Source organism: Neomonachus schauinslandi, chromosome 1 (genome assembly GCF_002201575.2).
Source record: "Neomonachus schauinslandi chromosome 1, ASM220157v2, whole genome shotgun sequence".
NCBI classification, from domain to species: Eukaryota; Metazoa; Chordata; class Mammalia; order Carnivora; family Phocidae; genus Neomonachus; species Neomonachus schauinslandi.
The window spans coordinates 3454300-3478416 of record NC_058403.1 but is presented as its reverse complement, the minus strand read 5'-3'; the positions used below and the strand labels follow the sequence as shown (position 1 = coordinate 3478416).

Below are 24117 nucleotides of genomic sequence, written 5' to 3'. Positions count from 1 at the left end.
CCGAACTTGTTGTTTTGGAGGGTTACATGGGATAAGGTGCCATCGCAGACCAGGCCCTCAGTGCTGAGAGTCTGTCCCTATACAGAGGCAGGGCCGTGATGTCAGGCTTGTCCCTGTGTCCTCAGCACCTGGCTGGGGGCTTGGCTCCTAAATCTCATTGGATAAATCACCTAATGACCTAATGAAGGCCCTGATCAGGATTCATGAGCCAATTGCCCTAAATCCAAAGCTCACTTTCCTTCCCCCAAGAAGCCACCAGCCCCTCCAGGCTAGGGTGGCCTTGGTCCAGACAGGAGCTGAGCACAGGACGCTGGGACTGGGAAGGCCACGGAGCATCCCCATTAGACAGGTCTTTAGTCGGAGGGAACAGCCCGGGCTGAGTAGCTGCTGGCCAGGAGCCAGAGATGGACAAAAACTACCCCTACCCAGACTGCCCAGACTCTGGAAGGCACAGCGGAAGCTGGACTCGGCCCCCTTAGTGGGGTGCAGGGGAGCAGGCATGGACTGGGATGGGGCTCCCTGAGGCCATGTCCCCCTTTCCAGATGGAGGACAGGATGCTGGAATGGAAGGGTCAGCTTATAGCTCGGCCTGCATCTGAACTCGCTGCAGCTTTGAATGGGTGAAAGCCTCACAGACATCTCCCTGCAAGCCGGGCCCTCCTTGCCTGGTCTGAGCTCACCCCTCCGTGTGGTAGGAAAAGAAGACTGTGGCATCAGCTTTCATACACGGATGCTAGTAGACTGAAGAACGGCCCCAAAGATATGAGGTCCCAGTCCCTGGAATTTGCCAGTGTTCTCTTATGAGGAAGAGTGTCTTTGTCTGAGGGCTGAGTTAAGGGTCTTGATGGGGAGCATCCCATGGGCCCTAAATCCAATCACAGTTGCTGCTAGGAAACACAAATAGGTTATGTGATCCACAGGGAAGAGGAGAGACCACAGATACACAGAGGAGGAGGCCATGTGAGCGTTGGGGCAGAGACTGGAGTGTCTCAGCTGAGGCCAAGGACTGCTAGGGCTCCAGGAGCTGAGAAAGCCAGGAAGGATCCTTCCCTAGGACCTCAGAGGGAGTGGCCCTGCTGACACCACGATTTTGGAATTCTAGCCTCTAAACTGAATCCATCTTTTGCTTAAAGTCCCCAGGTGGTGATGCTTGGCTACAGCAGCCCCCGGGCCTCTCATGTCTAAAGAGGCAATACAGTCCTGGTGTCCCCTAGGCCCCAGGAGCGAGGCGATTCCACTCCCCAAGGGCTTTGCACTTTATCTTAATATTCCTGTTGCAAAGCTCTGCATTTCGAAGTTCAAATGCTCTCAGCAAGTCCAGGGAAGAAAATGCTGTAAATTCAAAACCTTAGCCCAATGCATTGACAGTACTTGGAGATTGTCAATAAGCAGACTAAGGCTGGGAGCCCATGTGTGTCTTGCAATCTGCTTGCAGATCAGCCCTTGACAGGGCCAGGGGATGAGATACTTTAATATCCATTCTCCTGGGGAAAGGCAACCTGGTGCCAATAGGCATCAACCATCCTTCACGATTGTAAGACAACAAGATGAACTTCCCTTTGGAGCTTTGCCTTAGAAGGTGTGTGTTTGCCTGTGGGGCCAAAGATGGGGAGTGGGAGAAAAGGGTCCACTTAAGGAAAAGGAGCTAGGCAAGGACAAGCAGACCAGCAGCTAGAGCTGCCTCCTGCACAGATGCCCTTCTCATTCCGGCCATCCCTGATGAGCTTGGCCTATCCATCCCTGGTTACTGTAACCCATCCATCCCAGTGCCCTTGGCCTGTCCACCTTGGTGACCTTGGCCCATCCATCCCTGGTGATCTTGGCTCTAGGCATGACCAAGTTCCATGTCCGACCTGAAGTCCCCTCAGCCTACCTCCTATGGCAGGTACTGTCAGCTCTCCATCTCATCTCATCTCATCCTCTTTTATGACTCATCTTTCCATGTTTGTCCCTTGGTCCCAATGAGATCCAAAGCTCCCTAGGTGGGGAGTCTGTGAACTGAAGCTTGTTTCCCAGCCTCTGACATGCATGCTCCCAATATGCTGGGCCCCAAGGATACTAACAGCAGTATCTATATAGAGAGAAAATATGTAATATCTATTATATGATAACATATATGTGTGGATATAGAAAATGTCCTAAGAAGTCACTATGGAGGGATGCTCTGTTCTGAATGTTTGTGTCCCCCCAAAATTCGTATGTTGAAATCCTAACCACCAATGTACTAGCATTAGGAGGTGGGGACTCTGGGAGGTGGTTAGGTCAGGAGGGTGGAACTCCCATGATGGGATTAGTGCCCTTATACAAGGGACCCCACAGAGCTCCCTTGCCTCTTCCACCCTGTGAGGACCCAGAAAGTTGGCCCAGAAGAGGGTCCTCGCCCAATCATGTAGGCACCCTGATCTCAAATTTCCAGCCTTCACAACTATAAGAAATAGATGTCTCTTGTTTACGAGCCCCCAGGCTGTAGTGTTCTGTTGCAGCTGCCTGGAGGGACTAGGACAGGGGTAAGGACTTGGAAGAAACACGAAGGTAGAAAAGTTGATGTGCTCTGTATGGTATAGGCTGTTCCTATGGCTTTTCATTTCTTTGGTAGTGTCATAATGCCTAGGAAATAAAAAGTTGCTAGAAATTAAAGAGATTTCCACCTGCAATTCCTAATCTTCTTTCATTGCAATGACTTTGGTGAAATGGGCTGTAGCCACTGAGGGAGGAAGGAAGAGATCCCATTTCTAGGCCACCTGTGGGATGGCGAGGGGAGGTGCCCATTGAGTAAGTCTAAGAATGCAGATGTAAAAATGCACATGCCTTTCCTTCCACCATCTCAGGCCACAATAGCGAGGAGGAGTGTTTTGGTGGTGCGCCATGGCGAAAGAGTGGATCAGATCTTCGGGAAGTCATGGCTACAGCAATGCTCCACTCCAGATGGTAGGTAACGTCCTGGCGGAATGGAACCCCAGAAAGTAGGTAGATCTAACAAATGACATCCCTTCTTGACCGCCTGAGTCAGCTCTCCTATGGCGCCATTCTTGAGAGTGACTGTGTAGAGATAGTATACGTGAGAGGGGTGTGCGCTACATCTTTCTCCATGGGCGTTATACTCGTGCACTGAGTGTGTACGCTGTCTGTGAGTATCTTACCTCAAATGCTGCATGGAAGACGGAGGAATGGCCGTCAATAGTAAGCCATCTGCTGGTGTGACACATGGGCAGTTGTCTTTCTTCTGGATGCACACATATGGTAGCTGGTGAGTGCCCAGCATTGACTTGAGAGTATATTGAGGTCTCTGAACCCTCAGCTGTTGGCACAACCCTATCTCGCAGGCTCATTGCTCTCTCTCTTTCTGAGCTCATCTTCCCTGCTGTCGTCATTTCCCTACAATGTTTAACTGTGCTACTCAACAGATGGACGTATTCTGAACATGCACCTTGCTTACCCCAAGTTCACCGGGGATACCGGTGATGCTAAGAACTAAGGACGGTGCTTGTAAATACAGCACACCCACAGGCAATCTCTACCGATGATCTACATCTGTACCAATGCACATCCCTTAATGGAAAGCCCAGCATGCCATGATTTCTAAGCCACGGATAACTGTATAAATGAAGATATTGAATGAACATGGAGTCACAGTAGCTGGGCTAGCCAAGCTCTTTTGGAATTCCTCCCGGAGCCAGCAGGCTGAGAAGAGGGGAAAATGCTAAGGGAAAACCATTGGCAGATGATCAGCACACAGCAGGAAAATTCTGAGCAGATTATATCGTGACCGAACATATCTGCAAGAACCCACGGAGGGGATGCTGTGGTCGTACCTATAAAGCAAGATCAATCAGAGACACAAAGGCTCAGAGGTGAAACAATAGGATGGTAGGCGGCTATGAGGATGAATCGGCACTCACACATGCGGTGAGAAGAAACGTTCTTGTAAGACAACGATGATTGAAACCAGACTGAAATGGCACCTGACGTGAGTGTGCATGTGGTGGTGGTGATGGTGTGAGAACCAACACAAAACAACCAGCTCCAAAACCAGTGGTGGGACGGCATGGAAGGAGGAAGAATATTGGTCATCCAGACAAAAGACCAGGTCACCTACAGGGGAAAGTACTTTTTTAAAAATTTTATTATGTTATGTTAATCACCATACAATACATCATTGGTTTTTGATGTGGTGATCCACGATCCATTGTTTGCGTATAACACCCAGTGCTCCATGCAGTACGTGCCCTCCTTAATACCCATCACCGGGCTAACCCATCCCCCTCCCTCCTCCCCTCTAGAACCCTGTTTGTTTCTCAGAGTCCATAGTCTCTCATGGTTCGTGTCCCCCTCCGATTTCCCCTCCTTCATTTTTCCCTTCCTTCTCCTAATGTCCTCCATGCTATTCCTTATGCTCCACAAATAAGTGAAACCATATGATAATTGACTTTCTCTGCTTGACTTATTTCACTTAGCATAATCTCCTCCAGTCCCATCCATGTTGACGTAAAAGTTGGGTATTCATCCCATCCATGTTGATGTAAAAGTTGGGTATTCATCCTTTCTGATGGCTGAGTAACATTCCATTGTATATATGGACCACCTCTTCTTTATCCATTCATCTGTTGAAGGGCATCTCGGGAAAGTACTTCAAAGGCACTGGAGAGTTCCAGCTTGAAGGAGGCTCCTGGTGGCTCTTTGCACCAGGCAAAGTGGCCCTACAGTGAATACTGACAGTCTAATTTGTCCAAATTCTGCATATTGCTATGTTTACCGTATTACAATGGGGTGTTTGGGGGAGAGGCCAACCTTTCCTCTGACCCTCCTCATTTCAGCTCACTTCTGGGCCAAATTCCCACGCCTTGTACGGCCCCTCATTTCTCAGGGCTGCTGCCAGGTCACCCCCTGTCTATAAGGTTCTACACCACCAGAACCTAATGTTGCTCCAGGTCCTTGTCTTCTTCTGAGCTCTGCTCTCCACCCTCACAGATAGAGTGTCCGAGGACAAGAGACCGACATGGAGCAGATGCCTTTGAGAATACAACACAGTCAATAGACCTTCTCTTGGGGAAAAAAAAGAAAAACTCCACTTTTCCAGCAAACACGTGTATTTTGGCATTTCATGAAGGCCTTTCTTCAAACAATGTCTCTGCCAATGGACGTTCCAGGGAGGGAGCTTTCAGGAAAATCGTGCTTGGAAAGGGCTGGGATGCTGTGAGCAGGGCTGGGCTGGCGTGCTCGGGCAGGGCACGTGATGGGGCCTGCCCCGGATGCACAGCAGGTCTCAGGAAAAGCGGCTTGGTGGCTAGAACCTGCTGGCAGCCGGGGGGTTGGGGGCTGCGTGGGAGGATGTGAGGGGTAGACCCGGCACACAGCGAGATGAGGCCCACCCCTTGCTGACCACTTACCCTGAGCCAGGCCCCGGGATCACAGTGACTCATTGTAACAGCTCTATCATTTCTCCCTTTTACTGATAAGGCAGACCTAATCACACAACTGGCAACCCCTGGTGTCAGGAATTGTACCAGACTGTCAGGTCGTAGAGCTCAAGGTCAAATGCTTCGCAGCCTCTAGATGGAGGGTGGGGGGAGTTCCTGCGGATCCTCCGGATTTCCAGGCGCGCCTCAGCAGTTGGCTGAATAATGCACAATGCGGGAACATTCGGCCATGGGTACTCCATCCCCGGAGACAGTACGACACACTGTCAGCTATGGGGACAGGCAGAATTTCACGTCCTTAATTAACGCCAACTTGGGATTCCCATCAAATTAAGCTAAATCAGTAATGGAGGCAGGAAAATTGTATGAGTGAATCTTTGTGAGGGGTCCTCAGGGGACAAAGAGGGTCTCATGTTTCCTGAGGCAAAAACCTGTGTTTTCTGTATTTGAAGAAATGTGTGCTCAGTAGAGTAGAAATTTCTCTCCAATTGAATCCACATCGCAGAGCACATTCCAGAAAAAACACAGTTGACAACTATTTAAGTGATAACCCTGCTTCCGATATGGGTCTCGATCTTGGGGGTTTTAAATATGCACTAAGTTGATGGACCTGAACGCCTGGTGTTATTTATGCTTTAGGGAAATACTACCGGCCAGACCTGAACTTCCCTTACAGTCTACCCCGAAGGAGCAACGGTATCAAAGACTTTGAAAACGACCCACCATTATCATCGTGTGGGATTTTCCAGTCCAGGATGGCAGGTATGTTTGGGGATAATTACAATAATCACAGCAATGATTATCTCTAGTGCATACTGAGCCTTAGCTACACGCCCATTGAAGTCAGCATCAGCATTATCCTCACTCTGCTGATGAGGACGCTGAGGCACAGAAAGGTTAAGTAAGTTGCCCAAGATCACACAGCTAGTGAGTAGAAGTGCAGAGATTGGACCCAGGACGGACGGTTGGGGAAGTCAGAAGGAACGAATGATAGGCGTGGAAAGAACAAGAGAGGGGAGAAAAACCAACGACCACCGTGTACACTATGGATGTTATTTTAAAAATTAAAAAAACACATCTTCTCTTTGTTTTTATTTCAAAATCTGTCAGCTTGGGCTTATGCTTTATGTCTGGGGTTCTGGTTCCATTGATTGACTTTTTGGAACACAAGAAGCCAATAAATCCATCTGGTCTTCCTTTAATGAATGAAGAACTGGAATCGGGAACTGGAGAAGGTGTGTGAACTGAAGGAGCTCGGTGTCCGGGCGGGCAGTAGATGGCCTCTGCATTGGTTCCGTGGGGCCACGTAACAAAGTGCCAACGTAGAGTGGCTTCAGCAACAGAGGTGCATTCTCTCTGGGTTCTGGATGCCAGAAGTCCGCGTTCCTCCTGCGGCCGCGAGGGCGTCTGCTCCAGGCCCCTCCCCTTGGCGTGTAGACGGGTCCCTCTGTGCCCACTGTCTCTGCATCCAAACTCCGCCTTTTACAAGGACACTGGTCAGAGTGGACCAGAGCCCCCCTAGTGACCTCATCATAACTTGACCACCATTATGAAGACACCATGTCACACTCGAGGACCTGGGGTTTGGGACCCCAGCATATGAATTTGGGGGACACAATCCAGCCTGTGACACCTTCCTCTACAGCCTCTGGCCTTGGCACTGTGCATATATCCTACTGAAAAGATCCCCTTCTTTCCCAAGGACCAGACCCTCTGGTTCTGTGAGAGGCAATGTGACCTCCAGGCTTGTCCTCCCATGAGCCTCGGGTAGTCTCAAGCTCCCCGTTGCCCTAGCACAGATTACCCCGACCTTAAAACAGCCCCCACATGTCGGCTCACGGTTCCATAGGGCAGAAGCTCGGGCACAGCGTGGCTGAGTTCTCTGCTCAGGATCTCACAGCATGAAAGCCAGGTGTCACCTGGGCTGGGCTCCCATCTGGAGCCTGTTGGAAGCAGTTCCAGTCTCCCCCAGTGGCTGTTGGGGGGATTCTGTTCCCTGCAGGTGTAGGACTGAAGTCCTCATTCCCTTGCTGGCTATCCTCAAAGGGGTGCATTCAACTCCCAGCGACCCTATGTTCCCTGCCATGTGGTCCCCTCCATCTCTGAAGCCAGCAGTAGGGAATCTCTTGAGTGTCGAATACTGTATTTTTTTGAGAGAGAGAGAGAGAGAGCAGGAGGAGGTATGAGGACAGAGGGAGAGGGAGAGAGAAAATCTTAAGCAGGCTCCATGTTCAGCGTGGAGCCCGACATGGGTGGGGCTCGACTTCACGACCCTGAGATCACGACCTGAGCCGAAACCAAGAGTCAGATGCTCAACCGACAGAGCCCCCCAGGCACTGTTCGAAGTCCCATACTTCTGAACCTCTCTGGCTTCTTTTCTGTGACAGCCAGAGAAAAATCTCTGCTTTTAACGTGCTCACCAGAATGGTCAGGCCTCCCTGCAATAATCCCCTTCTGCCGTACGACACAACACAGTCCCAGGAGCGCCACTTCATGTCATCACGGCTTCCAGCCACACTCAAGGGGGCGACACAGGCGTGTGCAGCAGGGGGTGGGAATCTCGGGGCCCCTGAAGGTCCTGCCTCCCTCTGGTGGTGAGGGCCCATCGGAGGCCACGGTTACAAAGAGGCGCTTCTCCACCTGCTGTTTTCCAGGGGAAGCACTACTGGACAGCGGCATCAGAGTCAGCTCGGTCTTTGCCTCCCCGGCCCTCCACTGTGTGCAGACAGCCAGACACATCCTGGAAGGTCGGTGAGAACCGCAGCGAGCCTTGACCTCGTGGCTATTCTCCAAGGGGAGAGGGAGGTGGACGGGGGTAAGAATTGGATGAGGGGCGATGAATGGCCACGTAAGTTGTAAGATGCTCATGGGGCAGCCCTCCAAGAGCTATGAGCAGGCACTGAGCCCGCAAACATTTCTGAAATGCTGGGATTGTAACCGAGTGCCAGGAGCCTGTCATCACACTGTCCACCTTTGGTCTACATCCACCATGTGTTAAAAAAAAAAAAAAAATCTGGGGAGGGGCATTCAGAAAAACCCAGAGAGCTAGGAATGGCTATGGTCCCTCCTGAGCCCAAAGCCCACGACTTCCAGGGCAAGGGGCTTGGCTCCTGGGAGCTGTCCAGCACCCTCAAAGGCTGATGTCCCTTAGGACGCCACCGGCAGGCCTTTAGAGTTTCTGCCAGAGAAGTGCAGCCTATTTGGGGGCGTTGGTTCTGCATCTCCTGCTGGATCCCCGCCCTGCCCTCCTTGTGTGTGTGGGGGGGTGTAGGTCGCCGTGCAGCAGCACGGGCCGATGCTCCACAGCGATGGGACAGAGGGCAGAGCATGTGGCCACAGATGCAGCAGGTGTGCAAATGTGGGGGAGGCGGCTTGCCTCTATTTTCTCAGAGACAGAGGGGGTCAGGCCACCAGCTGAAAGTGAGAAAAGGAAGGCCTTCTCGAGGTTTGGGGACGCACAGAAGGTATGACATGCCCATCAGAGAGAGGGGCCAGATCACGGTGGGGAGATGGTGGATGGCCGCTGGGCAGAATGGAGAGCCCACTGAGGTCAGAGAGCATGATTTTACATTGAGACCCACCCACCGACCGGGCCCGGGGCTTTCCTGCAGGTGCAGACACGGAGGAGCAGGTGCAGAGCTGGCTCTAACAACTTGAGATGTGAAATAAAAATTCTCAAAAATGCGCTCTGGTGGGGTAGCATCAGTGCCTCTAGCACGATCTCTCATGGACTTGTCGCCTATATGCAGAACATCCTTAGTGTTATCATGATGCCCGATAAAGTTACCAGGGTGTAAACCCTGTGTTCCTTCAGGAAAAAGAGGGCACTCGGCCTTCTTCCTAGGTCCTGGAACATGACTGATCCGTTTCCAGGCTGGCATCCGAGATGCTAACCTGCCACCCTTAGTTTCAATGCCGGGTCAGTGGCTGTCCAGGTGGACCATTTCCCAAAGTGTGACCCGCAGAGAAGTGGCCGCCAGATGGCTCCACAGAAGGATCGGCCAAGCCCATTTGGGAATTTCTCCTACTGTTCCTTCATGTGACCTATTCACATGGACCTAACTGTGGACACGGGCCCTCCACGGGCTGGAGAGAGCCCGGGAGCCAGATTAGACCGTGGAACTCCCTTTCCTAAATGTGCTTTGGCCAAGGGACCGGTCCAGGGACCTGGACTGCATTTTGGGAACTGATTTTATTTCCAGCGTTTGAGCTTAATGACATTTGCCCCATTTCTAACAAAAACATGCAGGTCTTCTTTGCCCCACTCACAGAGATGGTCTTCTGCCACAGGTCTTCTCTTGGCTGAGGGAGAAAATGCTTGGGAAGGGTAGCTGGGAGAAGCCGGATGTTCTGAGAGACAGCTTCCTCTGCCCTTCACCTTCTGCTCGGTCTGGGGTGTTTGTCAGGACGGGGCCTCAGTGTGACCCGTGTGCTCTCCATTGGCCGGGCTTTTCCAGGGATTATTGGGTTGGCCAATACCGTGTGCTCTCGCTCTTGACCGAGAACCAGGCCCGGCGCCAGTCTGGATGTAGAGCTGTACTGGACCATCGGGGTGGGCGCCAGGGTGAGCCTGCTGCTGGTGGTGCCTCCCAGCCCGGGTCCCTTCCCGATGGACGGGCGCCACCGCTCCTCGGATACCTTCCAACCACCCAGTGGTTTTGGGCTCAGAAATAGCATGGCTACGAGTAATCACAGAACAATACTTGCCAAGAAAAAAAAAAAAAACCCACATTTTTAAAAGGTATTGTTTAGGTGTAAGGAGAGACTTAACTTACGTAAAACCAAAATGGACTCTGAGGACAATAAACGCTTGTGTTCTGTTGGATCCAGAGCTCAAACTGGAGAAAAGAATTAAGATAAGAGTGGAACCTGGAATCTTTGAGTGGACGAAATGGGAGTCCGGCAAAACCACCCCGACCCTCATGACCCTGGACGAGCTGAAAGAGGCGAATTTCAACATCAGCATGGATTATAGGTACGCCGTCCTCTTGCCTTCTGCCAGGGTGGGGTGCTTCTCTAGTGCTTGTTCAAGAAGAAATATTCACGACACCCATTAAAGATGGTAAGAAAGGCTGTATTCGGGGAGAATGCTGCACTGGGGGGTTGTCACAGGGGAGCAGAGTGGGACTCAGCTCCGAACACAATGAGGACAAGTGGGGGCTGTTAGCCGAGGAGCGGGGTGGGGGGTGGAAAGGTACTAAGAGGGTGGGTAATTCTCCATAAACTGCCCTAGCAGCAGCTGGCTGAAGGCAGGCCAGAGGGACCAGACATCACCGGGGGGTGGCGGGGCATGCGGGGCTTGCTCGGGTATCGAGGGGGAGCCCACACCAACGCTGGGGCTTCTGGCTTCACGGTGTTAGCCGGAGTCTTGCTAAAACTGGCTCTACGCAGTTGGACACTGAAGCCCCGCGGTCGGCCTCGTGAGCCGCGGGCTCGAGGAGCCTGGCTAGGGTGTGCAGTCAAGGAGACAAGTTTTGTCATTCTCGGCCCACGGCTGACTCTTGGCCATCACAAAACCCTCTGGTGTTCTGTGAGGGCACTTGCTGGAGATTGGACATCAGCCCTTTGTCGTTGGGGACACACAACCGGAGTGTCGCTGTGGACCACGAGCTGCCTTGAGGCGGGGCTGTCTTAGAAGGGCTTCTCCTTCTCCAGCTGACCACACAGCAAGCAGGCCAGCATGGCAGGGGTCCTCCCTCTCGTCCTTTAGGCCTGCGTTTCCCCTTGCCTCCCTCCTGCCGGCTGAGAGTTACGACGAGTATGCGGAGAGGTGTGCGGTGAGTGTGGGACGGATCATCAGCGCCTGCCCACGGGACGGTAAGTGCCTCCCCCCCTTCCCCGTCCCCCACCTTCGGGTATGGGCAGGCCCCGGGGGTTGGGGTCTTACCTCTGGTGTGGAGACTGGATGATTTTACGAACCTAGGAATACCGCAACTCCCTCCGCCCCCCACCCCAACCAAGAGAGCTACATGGAGGGCTCTGCAGTAACGTGGTGTGTAGATACATGCCCCTGCCGCCCTGGGGACCCCGATTCTGAGACTGGGAGCCGATGGGATCTAGGACAGTGGATCAGCACAAACCACACGTCTGCGTCCTAGGAAACAAGAGACTAAAGATGGAAGAACCAGACGTCAGGCCACATTTGAATGCCGATCGGCACAAAACATCTGTATCCGTAGATGGTTCAGACCCTTAGAAAAATCCGAATGTGGAATCTGAATGTGGAAATGCCTAAGAGATGAGTGGGTTCTGTTAGGTGTGACAGTGGCGGGTTGGGTGTGGAAGGGTGGAGGTCCTCACTGGGAGGGGCCGCCCCCGGCAGAGTCTGAAACGCTGGACGTTGGCGATGGGGGGGAGGGGCTGGGGGTGCTCTGACGGCGCATGATGCACAAATGTCACACCGTTGCAGCTGCAGGAGGCGGGAGGCCCACCTTCGGGCCTATCTGGGTATCTCTGAAAGTGTCCATAGTGAAAAGCTAAAAACTAAGCCTTTAAAAATTTACATTTAGCAAGTGTGTAGTGAACATCGTGCTGTGTCAGACGCCAAATAAAACACGGTGGGGGAAGCCCAAGTGAAGAAGCACGTGCTCCCCCCTCAAGGAGTTTGAACATGACTGGGGAAAGGGGCACGGCATCTGGAATATTAGGAATTTTGAGTGGCATGAGGCTGCTTTACGTTGCCTACTTCGACGGGCTGGCATCCTGGGAAGTGTTCTTTTGGGAACCGCACCTTAGTGGCATTTAACTGACCGCCAAAGCCCTGTTCCTCACACTGACTGCCACGGAGCACCACAGGACGGAAGATGACGTTAGAGCCTTCCACTGCACGGCCGGGGTCCCTCCTCAGCCCGCCGCTTTCCTGCTGTTCATGTCAAGCCTCTGTCCTGAGCTGAAATTCAGAGGCCATGGGATACTCTGCCCTTCTGAGGACCCCCTACAGGGGTGAGGCCCTCGGGAACAGGGATAGAGATCTGGTTTATCAGCTCCTGAGCCCACTGAGCACCGTCTACGTGCTGCTCACTGCAGGGAACACAGCCCGCCCGTCCACACGGCCGCACGTGCCACGGAGGCTGCCGGGGTGCCGCACCTGAGCCGTAGGACAAGCGGGATTTGGAAGGCAAACGGTGCCCAAGAGCAGAGAGCATGAGCAAGGCGGGAGGGTGGCAGGTACGACAAGCCGCAGAGGAGGAATGAAATAGCCAGGTGGGCTGGAGGGACAAAGCCAACACCTACCGGTCCCCGGGCAGGGGGCCCTTCACGGATATTACCTGTTAACTGCTCACCTTCCTGTGCGGTCTGTGACGTCACGGCCCCACACTCCCCATGACGCTGAAGCTCAGGGGGCTGGAGCCCGCGTGTCCAAGTCACCCGCACGCTGACCGCACAGGCCCAGAGTCCAAGCTGCGTGTCCTCCTCCCAGACGGCACTTGGCCGCCGCACCATGACTTGGGAAGCCAAAGATACGAGAATGGAATGAACAGGAAATAACACAGGAAAAGTACATCAGGGCTTCGGTCCTGTTGGAGAATTTACAGTCGTGTTAGGAGACAGCGTGAACAGACTGTTCTGTGTCAGCTGTAGCCCTCGGGGGAGGCCCGCCGCCCGACTCCCTCCGGCAGGTGGATCCAGTGCGTCCGGCCAGGGCACCTCCCGGACTCGCCCGGCTGGGCCAGCTCTCTCCCGCTGTGCTTGGTGCCTGTGTTGGTCACGCTGCCAGCGGGGACTCGCTCCACCCATGGACTCAGAATGGCCTTATCGAAGCAAGAGGCATCAGCAGGCTCATGGTGGCCAACTGGCTGATAATTCTCTAGCTAAAGGACCCAGCCTGGGCGGCAGCCACCACCACATCCTGCGAGAGATGGCAGCTTGGATCATGGCGCAGTCCCATCCCCGAAGCTCGCGGCAGGTGCTACCGCCGCAGATCGTGCTCATGGACGTGATGCACACGGACTATGCACAGGTGGCTACCTGCCGCACCACTTCCTACCCCAGCTCTCTCAGGCTTTGTGCACCACAAAGTGGTTCCCCCCAGTAGCACTGCGGACCCTCGTTCTAATAAAAGGCACTCTCTGTGCCTCCTCTGACCCCGAGGTGTGCTTTTCTCTACAGTGGGCGTCATCCTGATTGTGAGCCATGGCTCGGCGCTGGACTCCTGCACTCGCCCGCTCCTTGGGCTGCCGCCCCGGAACAGTGGAGACTTCGCCCAGATGGTGAGAAAGGTATGTGCCGGCCCCTTTCTCTTTGGGCCACGAAGTCAAGCCCCCAGAGCCCACAGGGTCATCATACTTCCTTCTCAGAATGAAAACAGGTGTCCAGCCCACCCAGGGCAGCAGGGACCACCCCACTCGCCCCATCTCCTGAGAATGTATGCACCTGCTCTTATGCAAAGGGCAGCCCTGGGCGGGGGGCTGACGGGAGCAGCTTATCATCTTTATCATCATTATGGCAACTTTGGCCATTTGCTGCCCAGATTACTATTATTATATATTATTATTATTACAAAAAAGTAAGATATGGTTATCCCCTGCAGCTCCAGTAGTTGAACAAATGGTCCAGTGGGGAGTGAACCCTGTGGACACAAAGAGAAAGAGCAAAGGCTGGCCTGGCTTGCTCTGGGGACCCGGGGGCAGGGGGCTGGAGGACAGAAAGGAACCCCCCCGCCCTCTTGCCTTTCGAGTCAGCCCACCATGGAACACACAAGACTTGCGGTAGCCTGAGTGCCTGGGGTTGGGCTGGAGCTCTGCAAACACTTACAGGTAACCACCATGTAGAGAAGGACAGTGGTACCTTGCAACAACCCGTTGACCATCACCCAATAACCCAGAGGCGGCGTTATCCGTCAGTGAGGTGAATCAAGGCGGGGAAACTAGGGGCTCAGACCCACCCCTTGCTCCTGCCCCGAAAATCTACTCAGGGCCAGATTTGCCCCCCGTCCTTGTCCTTTTTATCAGATTGATCAGTTGACCGATGACCTTGAGGCTGGGAGTGCAGTGCTAGAGATAACACCTGTGATGGGAGATGGGTCCTTGAGTTGGCTCCTTGGTGCAAAATTGTCACAGGACCATGAGCGGCCAAAGTCTGTTCACAGAGGAGCAGACCCCAGGCCCCGACCAGCCAACACCAGCTCGGAGCCTGGGCAAGGTCCTTGGCTTTCAGAGCCCCGCCCTGCCTGCCACAGAAGGCCAGGTCCTCCCTCACGTGGGGGCGAGTCAGAGAGCAATACCTGCGTGCGCCTTCTCTCTTCTCGTTCAGTGTCCTCTGGACCTGAGTGGAAGCATGCATCCCCTCCCAAGTGTCTCCAAGGTGGGGTTTCCCAACTGTGACCCAGATGTTCCCAAGCCCTTCTGGGTCCTGGGCCACCAGTTGACTGCTATCTGAATATAGGCCTCGAGCCTCCAGGCCATGCTGGATGACGATGGATTTTTCTGGGGGTTCTCCTGGTGGCCCCCGCACCACCTGCTCCCCGAGCGTCACTCTTGCTGATGTCACTGTCTCCCTCTCATGTGCTCACGGGCTGCACGCTCCGGATCCTGCACCCCTTCCCAGGCTGTCCTGGGCTCCCGGTCATCCACACGTGCCAGTTGCGGACAGAATCGCAAATTTGGTGCTATCCCAAAACCCCATTGGTCTTCGCAGCCAGATTCCCACCCACTTCCCTGACACTTGGCCTCCCCTTCTCACGATGCCAGCCTTGAACTTCCAAACTCCTGCGACTTTCTTATCCTGACAGTTTGGTGTCCACCTCGCCCCCTCTCCAAATAAGCTGGACTTGCCTGCACATATCAGACATTTACCAAGGGGCTCTGGGGAACCCTGGGCCTTCAAATCAGGGGCAGATGGAAAGAGACCGTTCACAGCCTTCCCTTTGCCCGCCACACCATGCTGCCCCCACACGCACACACACACGCCCACACATACGTATGTACACACACATGCACACACGTGCACGCATACATACATACACACGCACAAAGATGCATACGTGTGCACATGCATGCATACGCCCCTGGACCCACATGCACACATACACACACACACGCACGCTCACACACACACGCAAAGTCTCTCTAAGCAGGAGAGAGTCGTCCTGAGTCACCACGAGCCTCCACAGGGATCCCCCTGCATGTTGGAATTTCTGCAAATTTTGTCTCACTGAGGAATTTCTCAGCATCAAAAGAGGGGAAAAAAGGAAAGCAAAACATGCAAACAAACCCAAAAAAGCCTTAAAAACAAAAATCTACGCGAACGCTTTCACTTTGCCGTTGAAGTCATGGAGGTTCTAAAGTTTCACTTAGCGGTTTTTTCTGGGTTCTGCGGACAATGCCAGTATCCCTTTGTGATGCTAAATTTGAGAATGCAAGTCAGTCCCCAAGCAGCAGCCTGAGCTTTGCAGCCTGGACACTGCCGAGCTTCAGGCAGGGTGCTTCCGTGTTGGGCGGCACCATGCTCCTGAGCCCTGGAGGACGTTAGCAGGATCCCCGGCCTCTGCCCCTGCCAACAGCACCCCGGTGTGACATCCCGTGGGAGGGGCACGACCCCCGCCCCAGGACGGCTGTGTGGGACGTGGACGTGGGCATCGTGTTTAGGGCAGCAATGCCAGCGTGGGCCCATGGCGCCCGCCTCCCCGGCCCAGCAGGACCTGCCGGCTGGCTTTGGAGCGAGTGTAAAATCGATTGACCTGGTATAAAATATTAATAAGTGATTGGAAACTCTGTCCTAGATTCCTTCTCTGGGCATGTGCTTCTGTGAGGAAAATAAAGAGGAAGGAAAATGGGAACTGGTGAATCCTCCAGTGAAGACGCTGACCCACGGCTCGAACTCGGCGTTTAACTGGCGGAACTGGCTCCCGGGCAGCTAGGAGCCGCGCTCACGCTCTGCTTGGCGCCGGGAGGAGGGGCGTCCTCCGCTCCCCCGATGTGATTTGTAGATGCACGAAATGCACTTTTGGTTCGCCATCCGCTGTCGCCTTCGCAGCGGCCACCAGTGGACCGTTACCCTGTGAGTGCAGCCCTTGAGACGTGTGGACCTGCCGCGTGGCCGGAGGGAAGGAGCCGCGGCGACCCACCACGGGGGACCGGAAGGACGCGCCCACTCTGTGTGCTGTGTTCTGATGAGTCACGTTCCCCGTCGTTTTCCTAGTTCTAGTCCAGTCACTTTTGGGCCATGTCCACACAGGCCGAAATGATTATAATAATCAATAAAATGCAACAAGAAACCACCAGCCAGCTCGAAGGCACGGAGCCGCGGCTCGGTGTCCACGCCCTGGGGATGAGTTTCCCATCGTTGCCATAACAAGTCACCACAGAGCAACAATTAGGGACAACACAAATTTTTAATCACTTGTGCACAGATTAGTTCCGTTACAGCTCTGGGGGTCAGGCTTTCTAAGACAGGTCAGCGGGCTGCATTCCTCCCAGAGGCTCTTGCGGAAGTGGCGGGGAGGGGTCTGTCCCCTTGCTTTCCCCGCCGCTGAGGCCCCTGCCCTGCCAGCCTGCAGACAGCAGCGTCTTCAAGCCCCCCCGCCCCGTCCCACCGCTTCCACCACCACGTGGCCTTCTGCCTCGGACCCCGTCCCCATTTTGTAAGGTCTCTTGGGATTACAGAGGGCCCGCCCGATAGTCCAGGACGGTCTTTCATCTCAAGGTCCACAACTTATTCCGTCTGCACGGTCCCCTTTGCCTTGTAAGGGACACAGTCACAGATCTGGGATTAGGATGTGGATGGCTTTGGGGACAATCTCCATCCCCCACACCCCACACATGGGGCTGCTTGTACCGGGGCCCCACTATGAGGATGTGACACACCCCACTCAGTGCAGACCTTCCCCAGCTTCTCCTTTTCTCCCTTTTGGTCAAGTGGAGGGGGAGGTGGCCTTGCAAATGGGGGGCGCATGTTCCGCCCCGACTCACAGGAGAGACCCACCACCAGCACAGGGACTCCTGCCCAGATGCTGCCAATCCCGTGGTGCCTCTGACTCTCCAGCTGTTGGTCCAGGTGGGTGACGGGTGTCTCTCCCGTGGCGTCCTCGACCCAGCCCCCACTGGTCACACCTGTCCCGACGGCCAATGCCTTCAGCATCCCGAAGTCCCACCCTGGCGCAGTGAACCCGACTGGCCTTCCTCCTCTCCCACCACGCTCCCGTTCCAGTGTTTGGGACCATGGTTGACCCTGCCTTGCACAGAGCAAAGAGGGAGCTGGAGGGAAGAGCCAGCCCCACCCCCAGCTCTCCCCTGCTGTCTCCCAGGCGAAGCTGGGGACAAAGTCCACGGAGCTCTTGAGGAGCAGAGAGGGTGGACCCCGGAACCTGGACGGGGAACCAGCCACTCACAAAGAACACACAGGCCACACAAAAGGCTCTTCGCTGTGCAGTCCAGCCGGGCCTCCCGAAGGAAAGATAAAAGTGTTTGTCCCTTGTTTTACTTTACTCTGACGTCGTTTTTCTGTCTCCAAACATAAAAATGTTTGCAGGTGGTGCAGAACAGAGAGCAGAGGGCAGCCCACTCACAGGCTGCTCCCATACCTGGTCTCCAACACAATGCTGTCTTAGGGAAATAACCCTGCATGCCTCCCAACAGGTACTGACCAGAAAGCAAACCGGCCCCTGGGACTGGGGTGGGGGAAGGGCAGCACCGCCCACGAAGTCCACGCCTGCCTCTGAGTGCCTGGACGCTGCCTTTCTCCGCAGCAAGTACACGGTCGGTCGGGAGGAAGCCTTCCCTGTCCTCCCTCCCAGATACCTTGGTGCCACCCCAACATCACTAATCGTGATGATGAATAAACTTCACAAATCAAGCAAGTGGCTCCGTCTTTGGGGTGGTCCCAAGGTGTCTGGATTCGCCCTGTGGAGGGTGAGGCTGCTGGGTCGCCTGCCCCTGGGTAATGAAGGGGAGGGCCTTCCTCCTTGCCGGGCTGCTGATGGGGGTTTGCAAGAGATGATGAGATGGGCTTGAACCTCAGATTCCAAGGCCAAAAGAGCAAGAAACTCCATTTTCTTTTTTTTTTTTTAAGATTTTTATTTATTTATTTGAGAGAGAGACAGAGAGAGATAGTGACAGAGAGAATAAGCGAGGGGAGTGGGGGGAGAAGGAGAAGCAGGCTCCCTGCTGCAAGGAAACTCCATTTTCTTTTTCTTTTTTTTTTTAAGATTTTATTTATTTATTTGAGAGAGAGAGAGAGACAGAGAGAGAGAGCACGAGAGGGGGGAGGGTCAGGAGGGTCAGAGGGAAAGCAGACTTCCCACCGAGCAGGGAGCCTGATGTGGGACTCGATCCCGGGACTCCAGGATCATGACCTGAGCCGAAGGCAGTCGCTTAACTAACTGAGCCAGCCAGGCGCCCCGGGAAACTCCATTTTCTTTAAATTCTATAATTCCGGTTTTGACTAGCCCCCCATTCTGATGCAATGGCAGGAAAGCCCAGTTCCGACCCTTTTAGCTTCCAGAATGGGCCTCATTGTCAGGACGGGGGCCCTGAGAACAGAGCCACGCTGGAGAAAGGGAGGGATGGAAGTTTATCACGGATTGGTGCAAGTTTGCAATTCTACCAAGGAAGAAGCTGAGAAACAAAGAGATCCGTGAGCTCTCTGTGGGCTCCAGCATCTGTGTGTTTGTAAGCCGACAGTGACCCCTGCTGACGTCCTCTGGGAATGGCCTCCTGGTACCGCAGACCCCCCACCCGGCCCACCCACTGCATCTCTGGTTTCCTCACGGGGGGGGGGCTGCAAAAAACAGTCCTGGAAAGGAGCTCTCCACGTGTCTGCTGACTCCCCTGATGTGGCGGATAGTTCCTTGTGTTCACGAGCCTGTGGCGCGGTGAGGGAGACCCGACCCACCACCGGCTATTTCAGAAAATGGAAGGGGGGGCATGGCCTTGGGGCCAGGCAGCAAAGGATCGGGGAGCCTAAGTCTGGCCTGATGGGGAATCTGGAGCCTCCGAGGGACACGTGCGTGGTGACGGGCCTGGGGCCACTGGTCCCTGGCAAACACCCTCTGTTACATGAGAAGAAACAGCCATCATAATTTCCCACTGAAGCAAGTCTTATTTTAGAACCAAATCTGAAAATTTTTTTTTTAGATCTGGTCATGTTGGTGAATTTCATGGGCTAAATCGTGTGCCCCCCAAATTCATAAGTTGAAGTCCAGACCTCCAGCACCAATGTAGCCTTATTTGGAGGTCGGGGCTCTAAAGAGGTGATAAGGTAAAGTGAAGTCGCTAGGGTGGTCCTGATGCAATCTGACCGGCGTTCCTATGAGATCAGGACACAGACAGGCACAGAGGGCAACCGCGTGAGGAACAGAGAGGACCACATCCACGTGCCCGGGAGACAGGCCTCGGGAGGAGCCAGCCCGCTCCACGCCTGGACGCCAGACCTCCAGCCTCAGACTGTGAGAAGATACACTTCTGCGGTCCCTCGTCACAGCAGCCCTCGGACAACACAGTGCCCAGAAAACCTTGGTATAAACACCAAAAAATACAAACCCCTGAGCGGCTGAGCACCAGCCATGTCATGTAGCTTGGCACAAGGTGTGTGGTAAACAGCACCATCGACTGAGCCGGTTAGATACCCACCTCCATGCACTTCCTCTCCTGACCTTTTTTTTTTTTCCTTTATTGAACTTATTTTTAAGCATTAAACATAAAAAAGTCTGGCTCCCTGTGGGCCAGCTAGGTCAGTGGGAGGGTTAAAGGCAAGAACACAGATCCCCAGGTGCTGTACTGCTCCCCGCCTGGGAGAAGAGCATGGTTTCTATGCTCCCTGGGCTCGCGCCCACCCAGGTCATCCGGGAGCCACCAGGGGCTCGCAGGTGCTCAAGAAGGAGTCTGTGTGACACAGTCCCCAAGCTTCCCCGCAGAGCCCAGTGCCTTTCTCAGCCCTCGAGTAAGGGGGCTTACTGGTGGCTTCGCCAACGCGCCCATCGGGAGGAAGACCAGGTATCCACCTGGGGCCACCCCCCAGTGCTCCCAGAGCCTCCCTCCTCTGCAGAGCCAAGCTGGGAAGGAGGGTGGTCTTCTCCATTCTGAACCACTTTGTCACCTGATCTCAGGGGCTCACGAAACCCCACGGACAGCCCTAGCCGGAACCTCCATCCTTCAGGCCCCCAGACCAGTCCAAGGAGCCACAGAGGGTAGAATTGGGGAGCACAGCCTCCCCTCCTCACCACGCAGAGCCCCCTCCCTCCAGCCTGCACACTGAAAGCAAGCGGGAGTACTCGCAGATGCCGGGACCACAGATCTGGAGCCCCAAGAAAGTCAGTCGAGATCCTGGGACCACAAGAGGAGAATCAGTAAGTGCCTGAGCTCAAAGATAAAGCTCAGACGTCGACAGACCTCATGTACACCAACGTCACTGGGAGATGCAGTGACAGAAAACATCCCATGTACACAGCAATGACAACAGAACAGAAGATACCCAGGACTATGCTTAGGAGAACACCTGAGAACCTAAACCTGCCATGCGGGCCTGAAGGAGGACGGGTCTGGCTGGACAGGCACGCTGGGTCCTTGGGTAGGAGGGCCCGGCACTGCGAAGTGCTCACTGATCCCTCCTGGGGGCCCAGCACCTGTGATCATGACTCAACGGCACAGCTGTGTGTCCAGGGTTCAAACCCTCAGCACTGCGGACATCTGGGGGCGGGAACTCTTTGTTGCGGGGGGCGGGGGCTGTCCTGTCCATTGTGGGGTGTTTAGCAGTACCCCTGGCCTTGACCCAGTAAGATTCCAGTAGCATGCCCCTTTGACAGTCATGCTCACCAAACACGTCTCCAGATCTTGCCAAATATGCCCTGGGGAGCAAAATCATCCCCCATTGAAAACCCCTGCCGTGTTCGCTGAGCCCTGGTCCCAGGCGATTTGTCAAGGCCCTTGGGCACCCATGACAGCACAGGGGTGCGGGGCGGGGGGGGGACCCGGCGTAACTATTTCACACCCTCGCGGAGTAGACGCGCTATTCTGGAGACGAACATCAGGAAAAAAATGTGTCTGTCTCGAGTTGAGCAGCGTGTGATGCTCTAAAGGGCAGGGTCCTGTGACATGAGGACAGAGGAAGTCCAGGCACAAACCGGCCCCCTGCCACCCAGATTCTAGATGTGGAAAGTGTGCCACGAGCATCAAAAGGCTGCAGCGTCCTTGGGCCCGGGGCCGATCCCAGCACAGCAGGACACTAGGGCGGAGGAGTCCCTGTCCCATACCCACCCCACGTGCCCCAGGGGCCCACAGACGGTGCCCGCACACGGATCGGTGCGAATGCCAGAAATAGTTTCCATTAACAAAGAAGACATTATTCGAACCGTTGTTGGAAGGATTACACTGCATCTCAGGAGACCTGAGTTTGTACCCCATTCTGTCTCTGGCCCACTGTGACCTTAGACACGATCTCTGTGTGGCTTGGGTGCAGACTGTCAGCGGGCCGACCCATCACAGCCTCCTAGCCTCTGTTCTGGAGGAGGTGCTATCTTCCGAGCAGTGAGCAGCAGTGGGCTGAGCTGGAGTCTTTGTGGGGTCTGCCGGTTTCCAGGGTGTAAATGCTCCCACGACGGCTGATTCTGAGCAGATTTACAAAATGCCTGAGAATGTAGAAATCAGCCTTCATGAGCTGGGATGGGCCGGCTTCAGCCCACAGGTGATGGGTGGTATGAACACTGTTCTGTGGGGAGAGGTCACCCCCTCTTCTTAGTGAGAAGAGGCCAGGACAGGCCTGCCTGTAGGCACCGCAGGCTCTGCCCGCTTCCAGCAAAGCGGGGAAGAGGGAGCGAGACGTGGGCTTGGACAGGGTCAGGAGAGGGGAGACGGGGACACTGGAGCCGGGAGGGAAGCAGAGCTGGGGGGCAGCAGGGGAAAGTCTGGGGTCTGGGCAGACTGTTCGATCCTAGGATCCCTTCGAGGCTGCGTCTCCTTCGAGCTCCCCACCCGGCCAGCGACTCTGGAGCCTGGACCATGCCTGGAGGGGGCCTCACGCCTTGTCTCCCCAGCCTCCCTGTTCAATGGGATGCTTCTGCCTCTTCTGACCCCATTGGCTCAGCCACACGAGGAAGCCACACAAAGCCAGCACACCGTGCCACTGAGATTTGCAGGCGGGCATCCAACTATTAAGTCGGACTGAAGTTTTAGAGACATAGGGGATTTTAGAGATGCTCCATCACAAGTGTAACCAGAATCCAGCCATGTCAAAAGATGTTTGTAAGTTGCTGCAGAACATTTCCAGAGTTGTTAGCTTTTCACCCCTGTTTGCTTCCAAGCAAATGCCACTTCCAACTGTTGAGGACCGTTTGCTCCTAAAACTTAAGCCCCACAAAAATAAGCTAAGAATCTCACACACACACACACACACACACACACACACATCTACTTAGTGAAGCCTGCAAGCAAAGAAGTTCCCTAAGAAGTCATTTGGAAAATGATCTGGAAATGTCAGATTTCTCCTTCTCTCTGCAAAAGTGTTTTTCTTTCAACTCTGAACTCAGTATCTTTCACTGCATGCCATCCATAATGAGGTAACAATTCCTTAGTGCAATAAACCAAAGTATTTTCCAAAGGAGCCATAGCACAAAACCAACATAAACCCCAATGGAGAAATGCCTGGGAAGAGCTCGCTGCAGGGAGAGCCCACAAAACGCCTCCCAGAAGGACAGCCCAGTTGAGTTTAGTGATTGATTTTGGAAAATGCGCGTTTTATTTGCCCTTGGGGATCCTTGGACCACTTTGCCATCCTTGATCTGGGAACAGCTAGGAAGGGCTGAGTGCGTGCCCTGGTTCACTTCATGGTTAAACACTGGGGCCCCCAGAGCGCATTATCCGGGAGAACTATAACCAGCCTTGAGGAAAGGTGAGGAAACGCCAAATACGTCATTTCCAATCTGCTTCTCAAACCCGCGGTCCCTGGGGCATCACCCGGGAGCTTGTTAGAAATGCAGAGGCTCTGGCCCCTCACCGGCCCACTGGACCAGAAGCTGCATTTTAGCACCGTCCCCGGGGGGTCTGCATGCCCGCCAGTGAGGAGCAGTGCTGTTTGCCTTGCCGTGTGTATAATGCGAAGCGCCCTCACAGATGAAGAAGGGGAAAGCAGGGAGCGGACCCAGCGACGGTGAGGACATACCGTCTTGTTATAGGAATCTGCTACCTGCATCCCCCAGGGGTCCTGGGGACAGAACCGCAGGCTTGGACCCTGCCCTGGAGGAGCTCCCGCCGCGGGCAGGTGGGTGGGACAGTGAGCGGGGAGCTGAGTATGGCAGGTGCCACCCAGAAAAACGCACCACCTGTTCCTCGTTCAGACCAGACTGAGCCCCTTCCCCTGAGTGTAATGGCTTATAATGTATTTCACAGCTGTTTTTATTGTGGTAATAAACCTACTGGCGCTCAGTTATAATCCTCCTTATGTTATTAACATACCCTGTGACTGTCAAAGTTCATAACTTTGTGGCACGATGAAAAACATTTAACCTGCATCTGCAAAAGGCAATAAAACCCAGTAATGTCGTATAACCTATTTTACATACTCTCACAAACCCAAATTCTAGGCACCCGTTTTCCAATCTATTTTACTCGGCAGATGTGTTCCGGGTCGCTGCTTGATAAAATGGACCTGAGTGGACTGAGGCGGACGGTGGCGGCCACAGCCAAGCGAAGGCTTATTCCTTGGAGGTCGTGTGGTTAAGTACATCCCTGCTTCATCTCGTGGAATCCTCAGGGCCACTCTGACATCACCT

The 24117-nt window shown here is 54.2% G+C and overlaps 1 protein-coding gene across 2 annotated transcripts in view; it reads left to right on the top strand.

Annotated features, from left to right (window-relative positions):
• Positions 1-16500, top strand: part of UBASH3A (ubiquitin associated and SH3 domain containing A) — a 35521-nt gene extending 19021 nt beyond the window's left edge. Inside the window, exons 8-14 of one of the 2 annotated variants that reach the window (XM_021679163.1) lie at positions 2829-2928; positions 6057-6179; positions 8072-8164; positions 10248-10392; positions 11128-11234; positions 13527-13636; positions 16138-16500. In XM_021679163.1, coding sequence (XP_021534838.1) covers positions 2829-2928; positions 6057-6179; positions 8072-8164; positions 10248-10392; positions 11128-11234; positions 13527-13636; positions 16138-16275 — 816 coding nt within the window. In that variant the 3' untranslated portion in view covers positions 16276-16500. The remainder of the gene's footprint in view (positions 1-2828; positions 2929-6056; positions 6180-8071; positions 8165-10247; positions 10393-11127; positions 11235-13526; positions 13637-16137) is intronic. The other variant, XM_021679164.1, reaches the window with a different exon arrangement.
• The last annotated feature ends 7617 nt before the right edge of the window (positions 16501-24117 follow it).